General features: G+C 43.3%; 1 protein-coding gene across 4 annotated transcripts in view; it reads left to right on the forward strand.

The window, feature by feature from the left end:
• RXFP1 (relaxin family peptide receptor 1) overlaps window positions 1-18,213 on the forward strand; it is a gene marked incomplete at both ends in the record, with an annotated part of 125,292 nt that overhangs the window by 41,343 nt on the left and 65,736 nt on the right. For all 4 annotated transcript variants that reach the window (XM_080697728.1, XM_080697729.1, XM_080697731.1 and 1 more), the window contains one exon: window positions 2,193-2,330. In XM_080697728.1, coding sequence (XP_080553854.1) covers window positions 2,193-2,330 — 138 coding nt within the window. The remainder of the gene's footprint in view (window positions 1-2,192; window positions 2,331-18,213) is intronic.

An 18,213-nucleotide genomic window follows, 5' to 3' on the forward strand; every position in this document is an offset into this window, starting at 1 on the left:
GGCTGGGCTGCAGCTCAGACGTAGAATGTCCCAGGGTTCAATCTCCAGTGCCACAAAAAGTAATAAGAATAATAACCCCCAAAGCTCACACAGTAATTGTGCAGCCATGTTTAGAGATGGGACGTAGCTGGAAGTGGCCCCTGGGTGTGTGGCCAGAGAGAGTGTTTCCCTGGCCAGCTTCTCTCCCCTTCTGCCAACGAGCTGACACAAACAAGCTCTCACCCTTCCCTGTCTGCTCCCCACCATGATGCCCTGAGGACCTGTACCCTGGCTCCTGCTTGGAAGCCTGTCTAACATGGGCTGAAATCTCAAGCACTATAAACAAATCAAATTCTTCTTCCCCTAAATTTTATGTATCCGGTAGTTTGGGTCACAGTGGTAAGTTAGAATGCTGACCAAAACAAGCATGACAAATGTATTTGATTGTAGTTTTACATGACACCGTAATCTTTAGAATGAGGAGTGGGAAGATACAGAGAACGGCCCATGGTCATGCTTAGGCTCAGTGAAACACGGAGAGCCCTGAGGAAAGATGACTGGACAGTGAGGATGCTCTAACAGATACAGACCGACCGGGAGCACAGCGAGACCTGTGTTCAGATTCTCCTGGTCTTCCAGTTGGAGCATTTCTTCCTCTTGGGGAGGAGTAGGACTGCTCTAGAATGTAGGTCTAAATTACTTTATGAACTTCTGTTACAAAGAAAGGCAAGGGGAAATTAGAGTAATGCTCTGAGGTTTGGCTGGCTTTGGCAGAAAGGGGTTCTATGGCCTCCTTGGGGAAGAATGCATGGTAGAGCCCAAGGGGCCAGAAGGCTAGAGAAAAATTGTTTCTGAGGCTTTCCCTTTGGGGTATCATATTCTGAGTCCTAGCAATACAACAATGGTGAAAACATGTAATTATACACTCATCAAAACCTACAGAAGATACATCAAGAATGAACTCTCATGTAGCCTGTCTCAGCGATGCGCACCTGCAATCCCAGCGCTTGGGAGGAGAGGCTCTTTGGGCGTTTCTTCCCACTGCAGCCAGAGCTCGCTCGGTGCTGGTGCCGCAAGCACAGAACCCTGCAGGTTCTCAGGCTCTGAAACATCCTCAGTGCCAATGAGCACGTGGCACAGGCTGCCAGGTGCTCTCACTGTCTTCTTTCCCTAATATCAGACCAGTCTTTATTCCGAGCCCATAGTAAGAACACAATAAGTTCCTAATTTTTTTAATTTTATTGGCTGAAATGTGTGTGTGTGTGTGTGTGTGTGTGTGTGTGTGTGTGTGTTGGTGGTGCTGGGGATTGAACCCAGGGGCATTGCACCTCTGAGCTATACCCCCAGCCTTAATTTTTTTGTTGTTTTGTTTTGTTCTTTAGTTTGAAACAGGGTCTCATTAAGTTGCAGAGGGCCTCACTAAGGAGCTGAGACTGGCCTCCAACCCGGATCCTCTCTCAGCCTACCAAGTACTGGGATTACAAGCATGCGCCATCATTCCCTGCTCGGCTGAATGCTTTTTGTAGAAGAGGGAAATTGTGCTAAACTATAAAGTATGGACAAACACTTCAGAGAGAGAGAGAGAGAACTTTCCAAGTGGGAAAAGAGGATAAACAAAAGCAAGGAGTCCTGGCATCTTCTGAAGCCACAGAAAAGAGCACTGTATTGAAGTGACTGTTCTCGGTAAACAGTTGGCCTTGGCAAAATAAGTGTGTTAGATTTCTATCGCTGTGGCCAAATACCCAACTTTGAGGAAGAAAGCTGTACCTTGCCTCCTGGTTCCAGAGGCAGAGCATCATGGCAAAGGGAGGGCAGAGGAGAGCTGCTCAGCTCGGGCAGCGGGGAGCAGAGAGAGCGGAGGGGCTGGGTAACGGAGCCCTACCCTGGGTACCCCCAGTGGCCGACTTCCTCCACCTAGATCCCGCCTCCAAGTACCGCAGTCCACTCTCAGGGGATCAGCCCTGATGAGGCCATGATCCAACCATCGCCCCCAATCCTCACCGTTAATCTGCATTGGGGAATGCAGATTCCCCAATGCATTGGGGAACATGCTGTCAACTTGAGGCTTCAGGAGACATTCCAGATCCAAACCCTACGGACGCTGTGCAAGACAAAATGGGAACGCCAGAGGTTTAGAAAGTAGCAGGGGGACCTAATTTTTGCAACACCATTGTGTTAATCTTCTTCCAATATGTCTTCTGTTTCCATCACAGTGGCTCCCGGGGGCGGACAGGATGTCACATGTCCCCTTGGCTACTTCCCTTGTGGGAACATCAGCAAGTGCTTGCCCCAGTTCCTTCACTGTAATGGCGTGGACAACTGTGGGAATCATGCTGACGAGGACAACTGCGGTGAGTCACAGTGGAAGGAAGGCGAAAGGGGCTACAGTAAAGCTCCGACTCTTAACAGAAAGAAATGGGGATCTGCACACAGTGGCACTCGCCTGCAACCAGCAACTCGAGAGGACACGGCAGGAGGATTGCAAGCTTGAGGCCAGCCTCAGCAACTTAAAATGAGATTTTGAAAAGGGCTGGGGATGAAGGAAAAAGAGAGGAGAGGGAGAGAGAAAGAGAGAGAGAGAGAGAGAGAGAGAGAGAGAAGATATACAAAGGGAGGGAGGGAGGAAGAGATAATAGAAAGTTATAAACAAAAGTTTATAACAAAATATTTAACAAAGTTAAAACAAAATATTTGTTGCTAAAGAAAATCTTACATTTACTGCCCTAGTTTAAAATACTCATGTTATTGTAATAGTGTCACAGTCAGTTTCGGGAATGTAGTGATTTGTTCACAGTGTTTTAACCCACAAACCTACCCAGTTGATGTCTTAGAAGCAAAATGGTACAGAAATTGATGATATGGGCCCTTCAGCCAGACTGCCCAAGTTTGAATGTAGGCAAAACAATAATCAATTAATATAAACTTGTAAGCAGTTCCCAATCTCTCTGAGCCTCGGTTTCCTTGCTTTACAAAAGGGTTTAATAATTGTAACCAAACTAGGAGATATTGGGAGGTTAAGGGTAATGGGTTAGAGTGCCAGGCATATGGAGGTATTACATAGGTGATAGATACTAATCTTCTGCCTTACCTTTAGTTTACTATAATTAGGGAGGAAAAGGACACATTCTAAAAAATAAAATATATATATATATATACACACTCATATGTGTGTGTGTGTGTGTGTGTGCCCGCACGTGCACAACTTACCTATTATTTAAGCAACAGTCATACTTTATAAGGCCATCAACTAGGACTTCCAGCCAAGTAGAAGATGTGGGAAAATAGCCTTTAGTTTGGATTTTGTTCAAATTTCTGAACCCCTAAAAATACAACTTTATAAAATAAACTTTAATTTCTTGGAGCTGGCTTACTAGAAAAATAAGCTTCTGGTCAATAATGTAAAACAACACAATTTCTATTATTTTAGTCAGTTTTCCCATCACTGGGCCCAAAATACCTGCCAAGTACAACTTCGAGGAGGAAAGTCTATGGGGCTCAAGGCTTCAGAGAGTTCAGTCCATGGGGTCCGCTCCACGGAGTGTGCGCGGAGGGGCGCTGCGCTCAACTCATGGAGTCAGAACACAGAGAGAGCAAGGGACGGATGATGGACACACATATCCCCACAGGTCTGCATCGCCAGCACATGAGCTTTTCCTTGGGACAGTCTACATCCAAACCATAACATCTACTCACAGAGAAGTGTGGTACTATAGAGGGCAAAACAGGCATAACAGTGTTAATATTTTAAGTGTTACATAAATAAGGTTCCTAGAAGAACACTTATTATTATCATTCCTTCAAGTGTTGCAGGTGTTTTAAGGCAATGCCTTGGAGGCATTAAACTTCTGTTAAAATCAGATATGGACCAGGCTGGAAAATCCTGGACCACAGGCCATCTGGGAAAAACTTAACTTAGCTTATTTCATGTAAATAATGCTTGAAATTAAAGGGAACATAAGGTTCTTTCTTATAAATCTCTCTGATAATCACAAAGGAAACATAAATTTTCTTTTTAAAATGGTACAAAGTAATCACTTTTAACCAAACGCCTGCCATGTGGAGTCTCCATTGGAATAGTCAAGCATTGTAAAGGTTCAACAACTTTTAATTTTATGAGCCATACTATAATATACACCTCTAAGCTTTTGACCACTTGAGTTGAAAACTCCCCATAGGGAGATGTTTTTTCCTATTATATGATGATAAATTTTGCTGGGTTTTTTTACTTTTTTTGTGTGCTGGGGATAAATTCAGAGTCTCACACATGCTACACAAGTGTTCCACCACTTAACTACAACCCCGCCCCCTATGTGCACCAAATCTCTACATTTTTCCAACTTGATTTTATTATATTTTTGACACTGTTTCTAGGTCATGGTTATTCTATTATTCAAGAATAATCACACTATGTTAAGTCACAGGCTAAAGCTGTATTACCTGTGATTTGGAGGGTTATAAGCAGTTCTTTAAAAAAAAAAAAAAAAACAGCATCTTAGCCAGGCATGGTGGTGCACACCTGTTATCTCAATACTTGGGAGGCTGAGAGAGGAGGGTTGTAGGTTTAAGGACAACCGAAACAACTTAATAAGATACTCAGCCACCTAAGGAGACCCTGTTTCAAAATAAAAAATAAAATAGAGCTTGGTGTGTCGCTCAGAGGTAGAATGCCCTTAGGTTCAATCCCCAGCACCAACACACACACACACACACACACACACACACACACACACAACATCTTGCTAAAATAATTGAATATTATACTTTAAAAAAATTAGTGTAAAAGAGTACTCTTCACACAGCCAACCACTTCCTTCACAGTCCTCTAGGCAATTCAGTGAGCTCCCTAGACAGAGTGACAGACAGAGAGTCCCCACCAATTATAAAGGTCACAAGTTGAAGGGAGTCGGTCACTGGGGGGTGGGGAAGGTTTACCTGTCCCCAGCCCTGCCTCGCTCTCACTCTCTGCTTTGGCTGCCATGGCTGGTCGCTCTCCTTCCCCACACCCTTCCACCAGGATGCTCCTGCCTTGGAGCCAGTGGACCACGGACTGAATCCTCTGCGATCATGAGCCCAAATAAATCTAAGTTCCTCTAAGTTGTTCTTGTCAGGTGCTTTGGTCACAGCAAGGGGCTAACAGCATAGCTTTAGTGCTCATTTCAAAGATACCAAGTAGCAGAAGTAGCAATGCTTACAGTAATAATTCTTCACTTCATGCCAGTTTCTCCGCATTCCCAAACAGCAATGCAGAGAGAAATAACAAGGCATTTGGGTGAGCAAGCGGGCTCAGGGCTTAAGATCTACTTGTGAAAGAAGATAAATATACCTCTTTTTCTTTTGTATAATATGGAAACGTGTGTGTCCGTGCATTGTTAAGAGAATTTAATGGTGTATTGTATTTAACATGTCAAGCAGAATACAGGTGCTAGGCACTGAAGGCTTGCCTCCCTCCCCACACACACATACACACCAAATTCATATGTTGAAACTCTATCCCCAATGTGCAGTGACAGTCACCTAGAAATAGAAAAACATGACTCTTCAAAACCTCATGCTGGCCGGTCATGGTGGCATACGCTTGTAATCCCAGCAGTTGGGAGGCTGAGACAGGAGGATTGTGGGTTTGCGGCCAGGCTCAGCTACTGAGTGAGGCCCTCTGCAACTCAGTGAGACACTGTTTCCAAATAAAAAATTTAAAAATCGGGCTGGGAGTGTAACTCAGAAGTAGAATGCCCCTGGGTTCTATCCCCAGTACCAAAAGAAAAAAAAAAATCATGCTGCTGCTGTCCATGCCTGAGGAGGCTGAAACTTCTAAGAAAGCATGTAAGCATGTCAGAATTCCACCACTATCTTTTTTTTTTTTTTTTTTTTTTTTTAGTACTGGGGATGGGACCCAGGGGCATTGTAACTCAGAGCTACACCCCCCAGCCCTATGTTTTAGTCTTTATTTTGAAACAGAGTCTCACCGAGTTGTGAAGGGCCTCACTAAGTAGCTGAGGCTGTCCTTGAACTGCAATCCTCTCTGACTCCCGAATGCTGGGATTACAAGCGTGTGCGACCACGCCCGGCTTCCACCACCATCTTCAGAGCCCAGGTGATAAGAATCACCAGGGAGAGCCCTTTCTGCTTGCCACTTGTTGCTTTGATTTCCTTTGCCAGCTGTGGAGTTTTTTATTTCTTCATTTTATAGTATGTGGACAAATTATTCCCCCAAGGCTATTCATTTTTAATATACCCATCTTTAAACCATATTTAATATTAATTAAGTTAGTCAGAAAGTTTGTTCTTACAGAATATGCAAACTTCATATATATTTGAATAAGTAGCAATAGATATACTTGAAACATGTAATATCTCAATATACGTATACAAGAAATACCCATAGTTTTTAAAGTACTTTTAAAGTGATGCCTTACAATATAATACAATATGGTCAAATATAAAATGGTTTTTTAGGGACAACTTTTTCCTTAATCAGACCTTTTAAGGCAAATCAACTCCAAAAACCTCTTCCCCCCACTTTCTTAAAATCGATAAACACTGTTAATTACAATAATTTGGGGGGAGTGGATTGGGGATTGAACCCAGGGGCACCCTACCTTTAAATTACACTCTCAAGCCAGGCGTGGTGGTGTATGCTTGTAATCCAAGCACTTGGGAGGCTGAGACAGGTTCAAAGCCACCCTCAGCTACTGAGTGAGGCTCTAGCAACTTAATGAGACCCTGTTTCCAAATAAAATATAAAATAGATCTGGGAGTATAGCCTGGAGGTAGAAAAGTCCCTGGGTTCCACCCCCAGTAACACACACACACACACACACACACACACACACACACTACACTCTCAGCTCTTTTTATTTTTTATTTAGAAATAGGTTCTCACTAAGTTGCTGAATCTACAATCCTCTTGTCTCAGCCCCCCATATACTGAAATTACAGGGATGCAACACCACACCTGGCAACAATGATTGCTAAAATAGAAATAGTAACTCAAATGGAAATAGTGAAACTACAATTTGAGGAATCACTTAAAAAAAAAAACCCAGTGAATTACACTGATTCCCCATATATTGAACAATTTCATGAACTAATTACATTTAGAAATAACTGCCATTTTTGCGTTATCATAGGCAGTTTATTTTTATTTTATTTTGGTCCCAGGGATGAAACCCAGGGATAGTCTGCCTCCAAGTTATATTCCCAGCCCTATTTTATTTTTTTATTCTGAAATAGGATCTCACTAAATTGTGGACAGCCTCACTAAGGTGCTGAACCTGGCCATAAATCGGAAATCCTCCTGTTTCAGCCTCCCAATTACTGGGATTATAAGCATGCTTCACAACACCCATTTTACTTTAAACATGAACTCTTACTTGAGTATTAAAATCCTGGTTTCCTTGGAAAACTCAAGAAATTCCTTTATAATTGAACTCTTTACTAAGCAAAAAAGCAAAACATCTCCGTACAAAAAACATTAAAACATTGAATATTTTCATGGACATAATGCAAGCAAAATAATAGATTTTTTCAGTTGAATTCATAGGAATTCTTTTCCTTTTTCTTTTTCTCTTTTTTTTTTTTGGTTTTTGGTTTTTGGTTATGGGGATTGAACCCAGGGACATTCTACCTCCAAGATACAGCCTCAGCTTTTTTTATTTTTTATTTGGAAACATGGTCCCACTAGGTCTTACTGAGGTCTTTCTGAGGCTGGCAATCCTCCTGTTCCACCTCCCAAGTACTGAAATTACAGGCATGCACCACTGTGCCTTGCTAGGAGTTCTTTTCTTTCTAAAATTTTTAGGCAGCATAGAATTTATTTACATATACAGATATACTTGTGTCAAAATTGATTTCACCAATTTTATTATCTTAATTCTCACTGATAACCTTAAACATACAAAAGTTTGGGGTTTTCCCATGAGTTATACCATTTACTGCAAGTCTCATATAATTTTGTTTCTTGTCATGCATCATTGACCCATTTTTCATCTCAGCACTTTCAGAGACAGAGTAGAGACCAAAGCAAATTGATTTAAGTCATCAGAGCAGGGTTCCGTGTGGCTGGAGGTGAAGATCGGAGGTAGAATGCCCCTGGGTTTCATTCCCTGGTACCAGAAAAAGAAAAATAGAAAAGGATGAAGACATTTTGGGTCTGTTTCTACATGATTATTCCTATAACCGTAGGAAAAATTGAAACATATTCTAATACATCTTGGGTGGTATAAGGTAGTGGGACAGTAACCACCAAAATTCACGTCCGCCTGGAACTTCAGAACGGAACGTTACTGGGAAGCAGGAGCTACGAGATGTATGAAGATCACAGTGGCTCAGGGTGGGCCTAAAGCCAATGGGGCTCCTTGCAAGAAACTGAGAATGGCCCACACATGCTGGGGAGGAGGCAGCCTGGTGAAGGCAGAGGAAAAGGCTGGAGCCTCGCTGCCCAGGCGAGGAGCTCCAGGAGTCCCCAGCAGCTAAAAGAGACGAGGAGAGGGCCTCCTAGGCAGCCAGAGGGTGGCCCTGCAGTCACCTGGGCCCAGACTTCCTGCCTCCCGACTGTGAGAGAATCTATTCCTGTTATTTTAAGCACCAAGTTTGTTACGGCAGCCCAAGGAAACCAATAGAGGCACTAGAGAAAGGTCAGATTAGGACAAATGCAGTCTAAATGAAGCAGTCCTGAAACTTAGTTTTGATGAATTTTAGATACCCTTTCTTCCTTTTTTATTTTTCTTTTGGTACTAGAGATTGAACCAAAGGGCTATTCTACCTATGAGCTACACTCTCAGCACTACTTTATCTTTTTTTTTCTTTTTCTTTTTTTTTTTTTTTTTGTGGTAGTAGGGACGGAACCCAGAGGCCCTCCAGGCTACACTCCCAAACCTATTTTATACTTTATTTGGAAACAGGGTCTCGCTAAGTTGCTGAGAGCCTCACTAAGTAACTGAGGCTGGCTTTGAACCTGTGCAATCCTCCTGTCTCAGCCTCCCAAGGGCAGGGATTACAAGTGTGTGCCACCACGCCCGGCCTTTATCTTTTATTTTGAAGCAGGGTATCGCTAAGTTGCTGAGGGGTTTGCTAAGTTGTTGAGGCTGGCTTGGACCTGCAATCCTCCTGTCTCAGCCTTCCAAGCACTGGTATTACAGGTGTGTGCCAGCATACCCAGCTTGTGCACGTGGCACTGAAATCCCTGAGCGTGGGTCCTCTTTGTGGTCCACATGTGGTTGCCCTAGACTTGGACCATATATACATACGCCTTTTGCCAGGTGTCATGTTCTCTTATGTGATGGAGAATCAGGTGCAGCCAAAGAGAGGTTATAGGAGACGCACAGAAAAACAAGCTAATTCTACTCATATGTCCTAGAGACAGGAGGCAGGTGCACCACCCAGAACACACGGGAAAGACACCATGGGCAGCAGACAAAAAAAATCTCTATTGGAAATGCAAGACACCATGAACAGTCAGAGTGAACAATTCCACGGGGCTCTAAACTGTGGGAGTGGGTGGGCCTCAGACACCTGGCCAGTGGCCCTGGGATGTTATGGGCAGAAGGATATTCTCTCCTGGGTGGACAGGCCAGTTTGAAGAGGCTTAGCTCTGGATTGGTTAGTTTGCATATAAAACGCATGGTCCCAGCCACGTCCTTTGTTTTCTATAAGAATGGCTAGCCCCCTTAAGGGGCAGTCTCTCCCTAGACAGGAAGATAAAGATATCAAAACATCATATACATGGAAAAATGATAAATATATATATATATATATATGCACACAAAATCATTCTTGAGTTCAGCTTTATGAACACTTTCCTGCCTCCCTCCTCACAAACACACACACACAGTTAAACTAACAAACATCAAAAAATACAAAGTCAACTTGTCCACCTTAGTCAAAAATGGCCCTGTGCTTATGAAAGCCTCTTGGGCAGCTCCTTGCAAGAATGAACATGGTTGCACATAGAGTTTTCTATTGTAGTTCTCTCTTGGCTTTCTGTCACTTTAAAAATTCCTGAGAAAATCAATTTATAAAGCAATTTATAAAGATAAAGGGTTGCTTGGACCCCTAATTTATAGTTGGTCCTGTTGCTTCAGGCCTGTGGCCTGGCAGCATGTCATGAGCAAGACACTCACCTCATGACCCGGAAGCAAAAAATAAAGGAACGGGACAGGACCCAGGTCCCACAATCCCTTTCAAGGATGCACACACCCCAAAGACCTAAAGACCTCCTGCCAGGCCCCACCTGCTAAGGGTTCCTCTGCCTCCCAGGAGCACCACCCTGGGGTCCAGGCCTTCAACACGTGGGCCTTTAGGGGACATGTAACCTTTAGCAAGTGCCACCCAAATGTTATCTTAAATGCTTTAACTTTCCACACCCCTTTGAATGCCTAGCACTAGTGCTGTTCTTTCTAGAAGATGTTCCTATGCACTGGGCATTTTATATTTAAAAGCCATCCTATGTTCTACACAGGTCTACATATGACTATTTGTAGCCCTTCCTTCTTTCCCTCCTAGGAATGTGTGGTTTTGTTTAATAAGAGTTCTAATAATAACATTAACAGTATTTTTCTGGGTTTTGAGTACTGTGTGCCAAACACAAGTTCTAATTCTTTAAATGCATTTTTTCATTTCATCCTCAATGTAATGTGGATATATTAGATTGTACTCATTCTGTGGATAAAGAAGATGAAAGTGCAGAGAAGTTATATAAGTTACATACGTCAGTTTGGTCAGAATTCATGCCCAAGTGTTCCGCTCCTGTGTTAACTTTCCACCATAACAAACACCTGGGATAATCAACTCCAAAAGAGAAAAGGGGTTATAGGAGCTCACAGTTTGGGAGGCTCCAGCCGATGATGAGTTGGCCCTGGCTCTGGGGCCCATGGGGAGGCAGCACACATTGGTAGGAGCCTGTGGGGGAGCAAAGCTTCCACTGCAGGAGTAGAAAGCAGAGAGAGAGACCAGGTCCACCATCCTCTTCAAATTCATGCCCCTCTGACCTGAAGGCCTCCCACTGGGCTGCCTCCCAACAACGCCCTGATCTGGGACCAGGCCGTTAACACGTGGACCCTGGGACCCCTTATCCATACCATAGAAGCTTTGGGGGGTTTTTTGGAGGGGAGACAAGGCCCATACTATTAATCATTATGTGGTGTTGCCTTCAAATAAATCTCTTGTTGATAAAATTCTAATTCTGTGAGGATTTCTCTTAAATCATGTCTTAAATATCTTAGTAGGAAAAAAGTAAGTCATTCTTAATTTTCTTTTTAGTAAATAGCATGTGAAAAATTAGATGAACTTTCAGATTTAAAATGACAAGTGTAGTGATAAGAATAAAGGCAAATATTTTACAGCACCTACTAAATATAAGGTACCATTCTGAGTGCTTTATGTATTTTGCCTCATCTAATCCTCATGACAACCATGAGGAACATATCAGTTTTGTTCCCTTTAAGGATGGGGAGATTAGCAGGGTGCAGTGGCGCACACCTGTAATCCCACTTGGGAGGCTGAGACAGGAGGATCACATATTAAATGACCTCAGCAACTCAGCAAAGACCTCAGCAACTTAATGAGATCTTGTTTCAAAATAAGAAATAAAATAGGGCTGGGAGTGTAACTCAGAGGTAGTGACGCCCCTGGGTTCAATCCCCAGTGCCCTCCCCAAAAAAACACTTTACTTATCTAAATCTTTATTTTTTCTATGACCAAAATTATTACATTCTGCTGATCTCCATGTGGTAGAAACCTAGACCACATCAGAGGTCATATCTGTTTCCTTCCTCCTGGAACTGTGGCTGAGCTCAGAGATCTGTGCGGTTCCAGAACACTGTGGGGCTGCAGGGAAAGAGGCTGTCTTCATCCCCTGAGACGGGTGCACGGATCTGCCCTCTGGCCTATGTCATCATCATCACCTGCCTGCCAGGCATCATCACACCCAGTCTCTGTCCTGCGCATCCATGGCCTCCGGGGCTCCTGATCCAGGCTGAGCCCCTGGAGAACTCTCGCAGTTGTGGAGTGAGGTCTGCCTGCATCTGTCCTTATGACCAGGCCCATTTGCTTCTGTTGGCCAGGCCCTGCAGCAGCTCCACGGTCCCGCCACACATGTGGCTTCTATTTAAGCAGTGGACCCAGGGCTCCCAGAGACCAGAGCCAATGTGGGAGGGGTGCCTCCACTCTCCCTTTCTGGTCCACATCTCTCCCCTGTGAACAGCAAAGCCCAGCTCCTCTTCCCTTGGATTGTACAAAATTATTACCAAAAAATCAAACTTAAGCATGTGCAAATCAAATACCACAAATGTGATTTTTGTCATTATCTACAAACTTCTCTGTCATCCCTTGCCAGCAATGAAAATGGGAAATGCTAGCTGCCCGAGATAGGGAGAAAGGGCAGAGAATGCAAGGAATTCAAGAAAAAATTTTGTTAATGCCCCGGTGTTCTTCCATGCACTGGTTGGGATTTACTCATCTATGAGGATTAGATAAGGGTACTTATTCATGGGTGTGATGGTGATGATGTATATTATTAAGTAGGATTAGAAGACTGTTTGAAGTATAGTCAAGGATTCTTTCAATTTTTAATTGCTCCTGGATCTGAAATTCTGGAACACTAAATATTCCATCATCTCCTAAGCAGGCTTCTTATACACTATCTGTATAAAAAGTTGTGCCAAGTGGCTTATACAGAAGTTAGCTCTTACTTCGAATATTCCTTTAAAGTCTGTGGTTTGTCTTTTTTAAGTATAAAAACACAGGAGGAAAAGTGTTTCTAAAAATTACTGGTCTTTTTATTAGTTTCAAAATAATTCAAGTAGACTAACCCTTGGCTTTTCCAAAATGTAAACCTGATTTTAACTTCAAACAGGTTTAAGAGGTGGGTACAGCAGCATGCACCTGTACTCCCAGCAACTGGAGAGGCCGAGGCAGGAGAATCGCTGGAGCCCAGGAGGGCGAGGCCAGCCTGGGCAACATTGTAAGAAAGACTCTGGCTCAAAGAAAAGAGGAAAAAAGCAACAAAGCTTAAACCACAAGCTGGTTACCTCCACTGCAGGTTTTCCTCTGGGAACACTTCCTGCTAGATAAGACACAAAAGGCAACTTCTGAGCCCACCAAAAGATGACCAGAGCTGGGCATGGTCACTGCTGTAATCCCAGTACTGAGACAGGAAGACCACAGGTTCAAGAACAGCCTCAGATATGTACTGAGACCCTCAGCAACCTAGTGAGACCTGTTTTCAAAACAAAAAAATTTTAAAGGGCTGGGTGTATAGCTCAAAGGTAGAATGCCCCTGGGTTCAACCCCCAGTACCCCCCACACACATGCCTAGGATAATGTCATAGCACTTGATTTCTTCAAAGAGTTGTTTCCAGTGGTATTAAGACTCCAGAAAGAGGCATATGTATCCTGTCCAACAAACTGCTAGAATATCAATACGATTCAAGGGCCACACTAGGAGTTTGATGAACTGCTCTGCCCAGCCAGGCTGCATCCCAGGCTTCCTGAACGACTCAGGACACCTCTCCTCTGGGAATCAATGTTCTTCAAGCAAAAGATACTCCACTGTGTCCATGAATGGTGCTGAAAGTTAAGGAAATATATGACAATAGCACATGTGCTTTGTAAGCCATCAGCTGTGTTCCTTCCTTTTAGTAAAAGAGCCGAGGCCATTTAGCACACCACAGCGTCACATCCTCCTTTGTTCTGGCCACCTTTCTGACAAAAATTGTAAGTCCCTCAATTTCTGAGTATTCAAAATCCAGGCCTGGGGGGGTGTAGCTCAGTGATGGAGTGCTTGCTTAGCATGCACCCCCAGCACCTCTATACAAAGACAAAGATAGCCGGCATGGTGGTGCACACTTGTCATCCCAGTACTTGAGAGGCTGAGACAGGAGGATCCGGGGTTCACAGACTGCCTCAGCTACTTAGTGAGGCCCTTTGCAGCTCAGTGAGACCCTGTTTCAAAATAAAGAATAAAAAATAGGGCTGGGGCATAGCTCAGAGGTAGAATGCCCTTGGATTCCAACCCCAGTGCTGCCAAAAAAAATCCAAACATCAAGGAAACCCAGGAGTGACCCACACAGTGCACAGAGGACCACCTGCAGCTGGGGGTTGGGGTTGCTGGCAAAAGATACTGAGTCCTAAGCCTCATTCCTGAAAGTATTGATCTAATAGGGAATGGAGCCCAGAAAAGGTTTTTTTGTTGTTGTTTGTTTGTTTGTTTGTTGTTGTTGTTGTTGTTGTTTTGTGTGTGTGTGTGTGTGTGGTACTGGGGATGGAACCCAGGGGCCTTCTACCTCTGGGCTACATTCCCAGACCTATTTTATATTTTTTTGGAAACAGGGTCTCACTAAGTTACTGAGAGCCTCACTAAGCACCTGAAGCTGGCTTCGAACCTGCATGATCTTCCACCTCCCAAGTACTAGGATTACAAGCATGTGCCACCACGCCCAGCTCCAGAAATCCTGGAGTATATTATTACAGTTGAAATGACTCACTTCCCAAGGGAGACAATTTTGTTACCTAATTCATGGCGCCTAGAGAGTGATTAGAGCAGTGATTTCCCTACATTAGCAAGCGTGCACTCTACCCCCCCTGCAGCATGTCTCCTACCTCTGGAGTGGGGCCTAAGAGTTGCTTTTCATCCAGGTTTCTAGGCAACGCTGCTGCTGCTGCGGCTGCTGCCAGGTCTACATTTTGAAAATCTAAATAGATACTCTTTCATGTGCAAATATAAAGGCAAATTCTTTCCATAATGCACTAATAGATGTCATTTAAAAAGGGTTAAACAAAATGAAAGATATGTCTTTATTGCCCAAATTCTCACTGTACTACCATGCATTATTAATTCCAAGTGGGGGTGTAGGAGGCTGCATTTCGTAAACATATTTCAGCACAGAATCTTTCTCGAGGAGGATCCTAGGAGACTAAGGACAGCCTGAGGCAGCACCATGGCAAGTTAGTGCATCCAAGGAACTTGGGCTTTCTGTCCTCTCCCAACCTCATCCCTGTCCTCATCCCTCGATGCTAATTCCAGGGGAATCTGGCAAGGGGGAGGAAAGTGCATTCTCCAGAATTCAAATCCAAATCCAGATGTCTAACCCATTTCACTACAATAAATACAATCGGTACAAATGAAATACAGATGGTCTCCAACTTGCAATCGCTCCACTAAGACTTTTCAAGTGTACAGTGGCATTAAGGCACCGTGCATTCAGTAGAAACTGTACTTCAGCTTTAGAAGGAGGTTATTTTTCATATTTGTGATTCTGGGGATCAAAGCCAGGACTTTGTGCATACTGAGCACATGCTCTGAACCTGAGCTATGCCCTCTGTCCCCATTGTTCAATTCTGGAATCTGGACCTTTCCCCAGGCTAACAATAGGTAGTGCAGACCTATCTCATGAAACCCAGCAGTGGTAGTAAGCTACAGCGCCCAATTGGTCACATCATCTGTAAGGGACCCAAATGACACTGTATTGAATACCATGTTACTAAACTATGAATTTTGTAGGTTGAGTGCAGTAAAGGAATTTTCACTTACAATGTTTTCAGTTTACAATTGGATTCATTGTAAGATAGCCCTGTCATAAGCCAAAAAGTATCTGAGATGTTTTAGCACTTGGTATACTTTCTGCACTAGTAAAAACCATATTTTAACTATATTTAAAATACCCTCAAGTAGTCACTGAAGTGGTGAAGCACACTGTAATCTCACTCCTTGGGAGGCTGAAACAAGAAGATCACAGGTTTGTGGAAAACCTCAGCAACTTGTGAGGCCCTGTTTCAAAATAAAGTATAAAAAATAGGGCTAGGGGGTGTAACTTGGAGGTAGAATGCCCCTGGGTTCAATCCCCAGTTCGGAAAAAAAAAATTATCCCCCACCATACTCTCCATATCTCAGAAGAAGATAAAATATGTACATAAGTAAAAATAAAAGGAAAGCCAGGCGTGATGGCACACACTTATAATCCCAGCACTTGGGAGACTGAGGCAGGAGGCTAGTGAGACCCTGTTTCCAAATAAAATAGAAAATAGGTCTGAGAGTATATCCCAGAGGTAGAAAAGCCCCTGGGTTCCACCCGCAATGCTACAAAAAATAAAAATAAATAAAAGGGAGACCAATAGGATAGAGGAGGGGTGACAGGAAAGGAGGAAGGGAGGGCAGGAGAATGAAGTTGATCATATTATGTTATATACATAAACTAACATTTCATGATAAATGTCACATTTATGTATAAGTACAATACACCAACAAAAAATAAGAAAACCCATATGTAAGCATAATAGTGGATTATACGAAAGTGGATTATAAGAAAGTCATAGCTAAGTGTCTTTCGACTGGCCAGCTCCTGCGCTAATCTCACTTGTATGCCTTGGACTACCTGATTGTCGTCAGTGACTTTGCTAAAGAAAAGAAACATGCCTTGAAAGACAGGTCTGTGCTCCTGCCTCTGCCACCCTCCTGCACTGTGAGAGGGCTCTCGCTCTGTGGTAGTTCCTTCAAGATGTCTAAAACTCACTTAGAACATGTAAAAATTCAAATTCCCAGGCCCAAAACTGGCAAAACAAAGCAGGATCTCCAGCAGAAGAGCCTGGATGACTGTCTTCCTGGAGCGCTCCCGTGGCCAAATTTTATTTTAATATGAAGGAGACTGAGTCTTCTCTGAAACTCTTTAAAGAAAGCGCTCCATTCAGTCAGCCAGGGAGTAAACTTTTATTAAGTTCATTCAGCATTTAAAGACTGGATTTTTCTTGATTTGTTTTTAACTTTTATATATAGAATAATTATATTTTAGCTAAAAATTCATTTTTAGTGTAAAATGCTCTTTACATTACCCTAGGTAGCCTCAAGAAATAGCAGAGAATCCAATTTTAGCAAGGCAGTAACCAATGTATAAAAAAACATTCTGCTCACTGCCTCATGAATCCTTAAATTATCAAGGATGTAGGGCTTAAAGTACAGAAACACATATACCAAAAGCTGATTTCTTAAAAATGCTAACTTTCTAACTTTACAATTTTGGCTACATTTGCCATGTTCTATATTCCTGCCTTCTGGTGGGAGGAAGTAAAGTGTGGGGAGAAGAAAATGCAGAAGGAAGATAAAACTAATTATAAAAGGTTTGTTTGCTGTGGGGGGGGGGGGACTGGGGAATTGAACCCAATGGCATTCTACCCTCAAGCTATACCCCCAGCCTGACTTTATTTCTCATTTGGGAACAGGGTCTCACTAGGTTTCTGAGAGTCTCACTGCTTGCTGAGGCTGTCCTTGAACTTGTGGTCCTCCTGTCTCAGCCTCCTAAGCACTGGGGATACAGGCATGGCCACAAAACCAGGTTGCACCAACTCCTTCACAAAGTGACATGAGGTCCTGGCAGCCAGCAAGGTCAAATCCTCCAGACACTCAAAGGCCCGCTTCTCACTCATCCTCAGCATATGTGCAAAACACTTGACGATAGGAATAATCAGTGTCTCAACAAACCTAAAGACAAATGACTCATCCACTTACATGTTGTATTTGTAACATTTATACATATATAAAATTCATAAAACTACTCTATAATTATTTTATTTGGTAAATTTCTTTTCAGTAATACTGTTAAAGTTTAGGTGGTCATGGTGGGTTCTTTTTCTCAGCCCATAACAGAAATGATGGACCAGGAATCCTTTAACTGGAATGCTTAAGCAGATTTTTATTACAATCAGACAGAAAGAGAGAAAAGGAGGGGGAAGAGAGAGCACCACACAGAAGGTGTGTGCAGGAGGGCTGGGAACTGAGACACTATTCTTTGCTGAAAACTCTGACCTTAAATAGGGTTCCTCTGCCTTCCTTATCTGGGTTGCTATGCCAACGCGGCAACGGCTCACTTTTGCCACCAAATGCAGGTGCAGACAACTGTCTACCTACCAAGGCCAGGTCACAGGGAAAGGGAAGGGGAAGCACTGGGGGTAGCCACACGGCTGTGGCTGTCCATACTCTCTCTGCCCAGGTGTGGAAAAGGGGCTTTATCTATTTTTGCATTTTTGCTTTTTTCTCTGTACAAAGGCCGGCCAGTCTGACATCACAAATCGGGATTTCGCTCCGTGAGCTGATATATGGTATCTTTTAGCCCCCTTTAAATTTCAAGGTCTGTAATTTCCTTATCTCACTGCCATGTGGAGCCAGCAGACTGGGCAGACTACTTCTTGCAGAGTAGGAGGCAGACTGGGCTCCGTAAGATGTCTGTCTTAATCCTTTAAATGCCCACT

Source organism: Muscardinus avellanarius (assembly GCF_963383645.1).
Source record: "Muscardinus avellanarius genome assembly, chromosome: 6".
Taxonomy (NCBI): Eukaryota; Metazoa; Chordata; class Mammalia; order Rodentia; family Gliridae; genus Muscardinus; species Muscardinus avellanarius.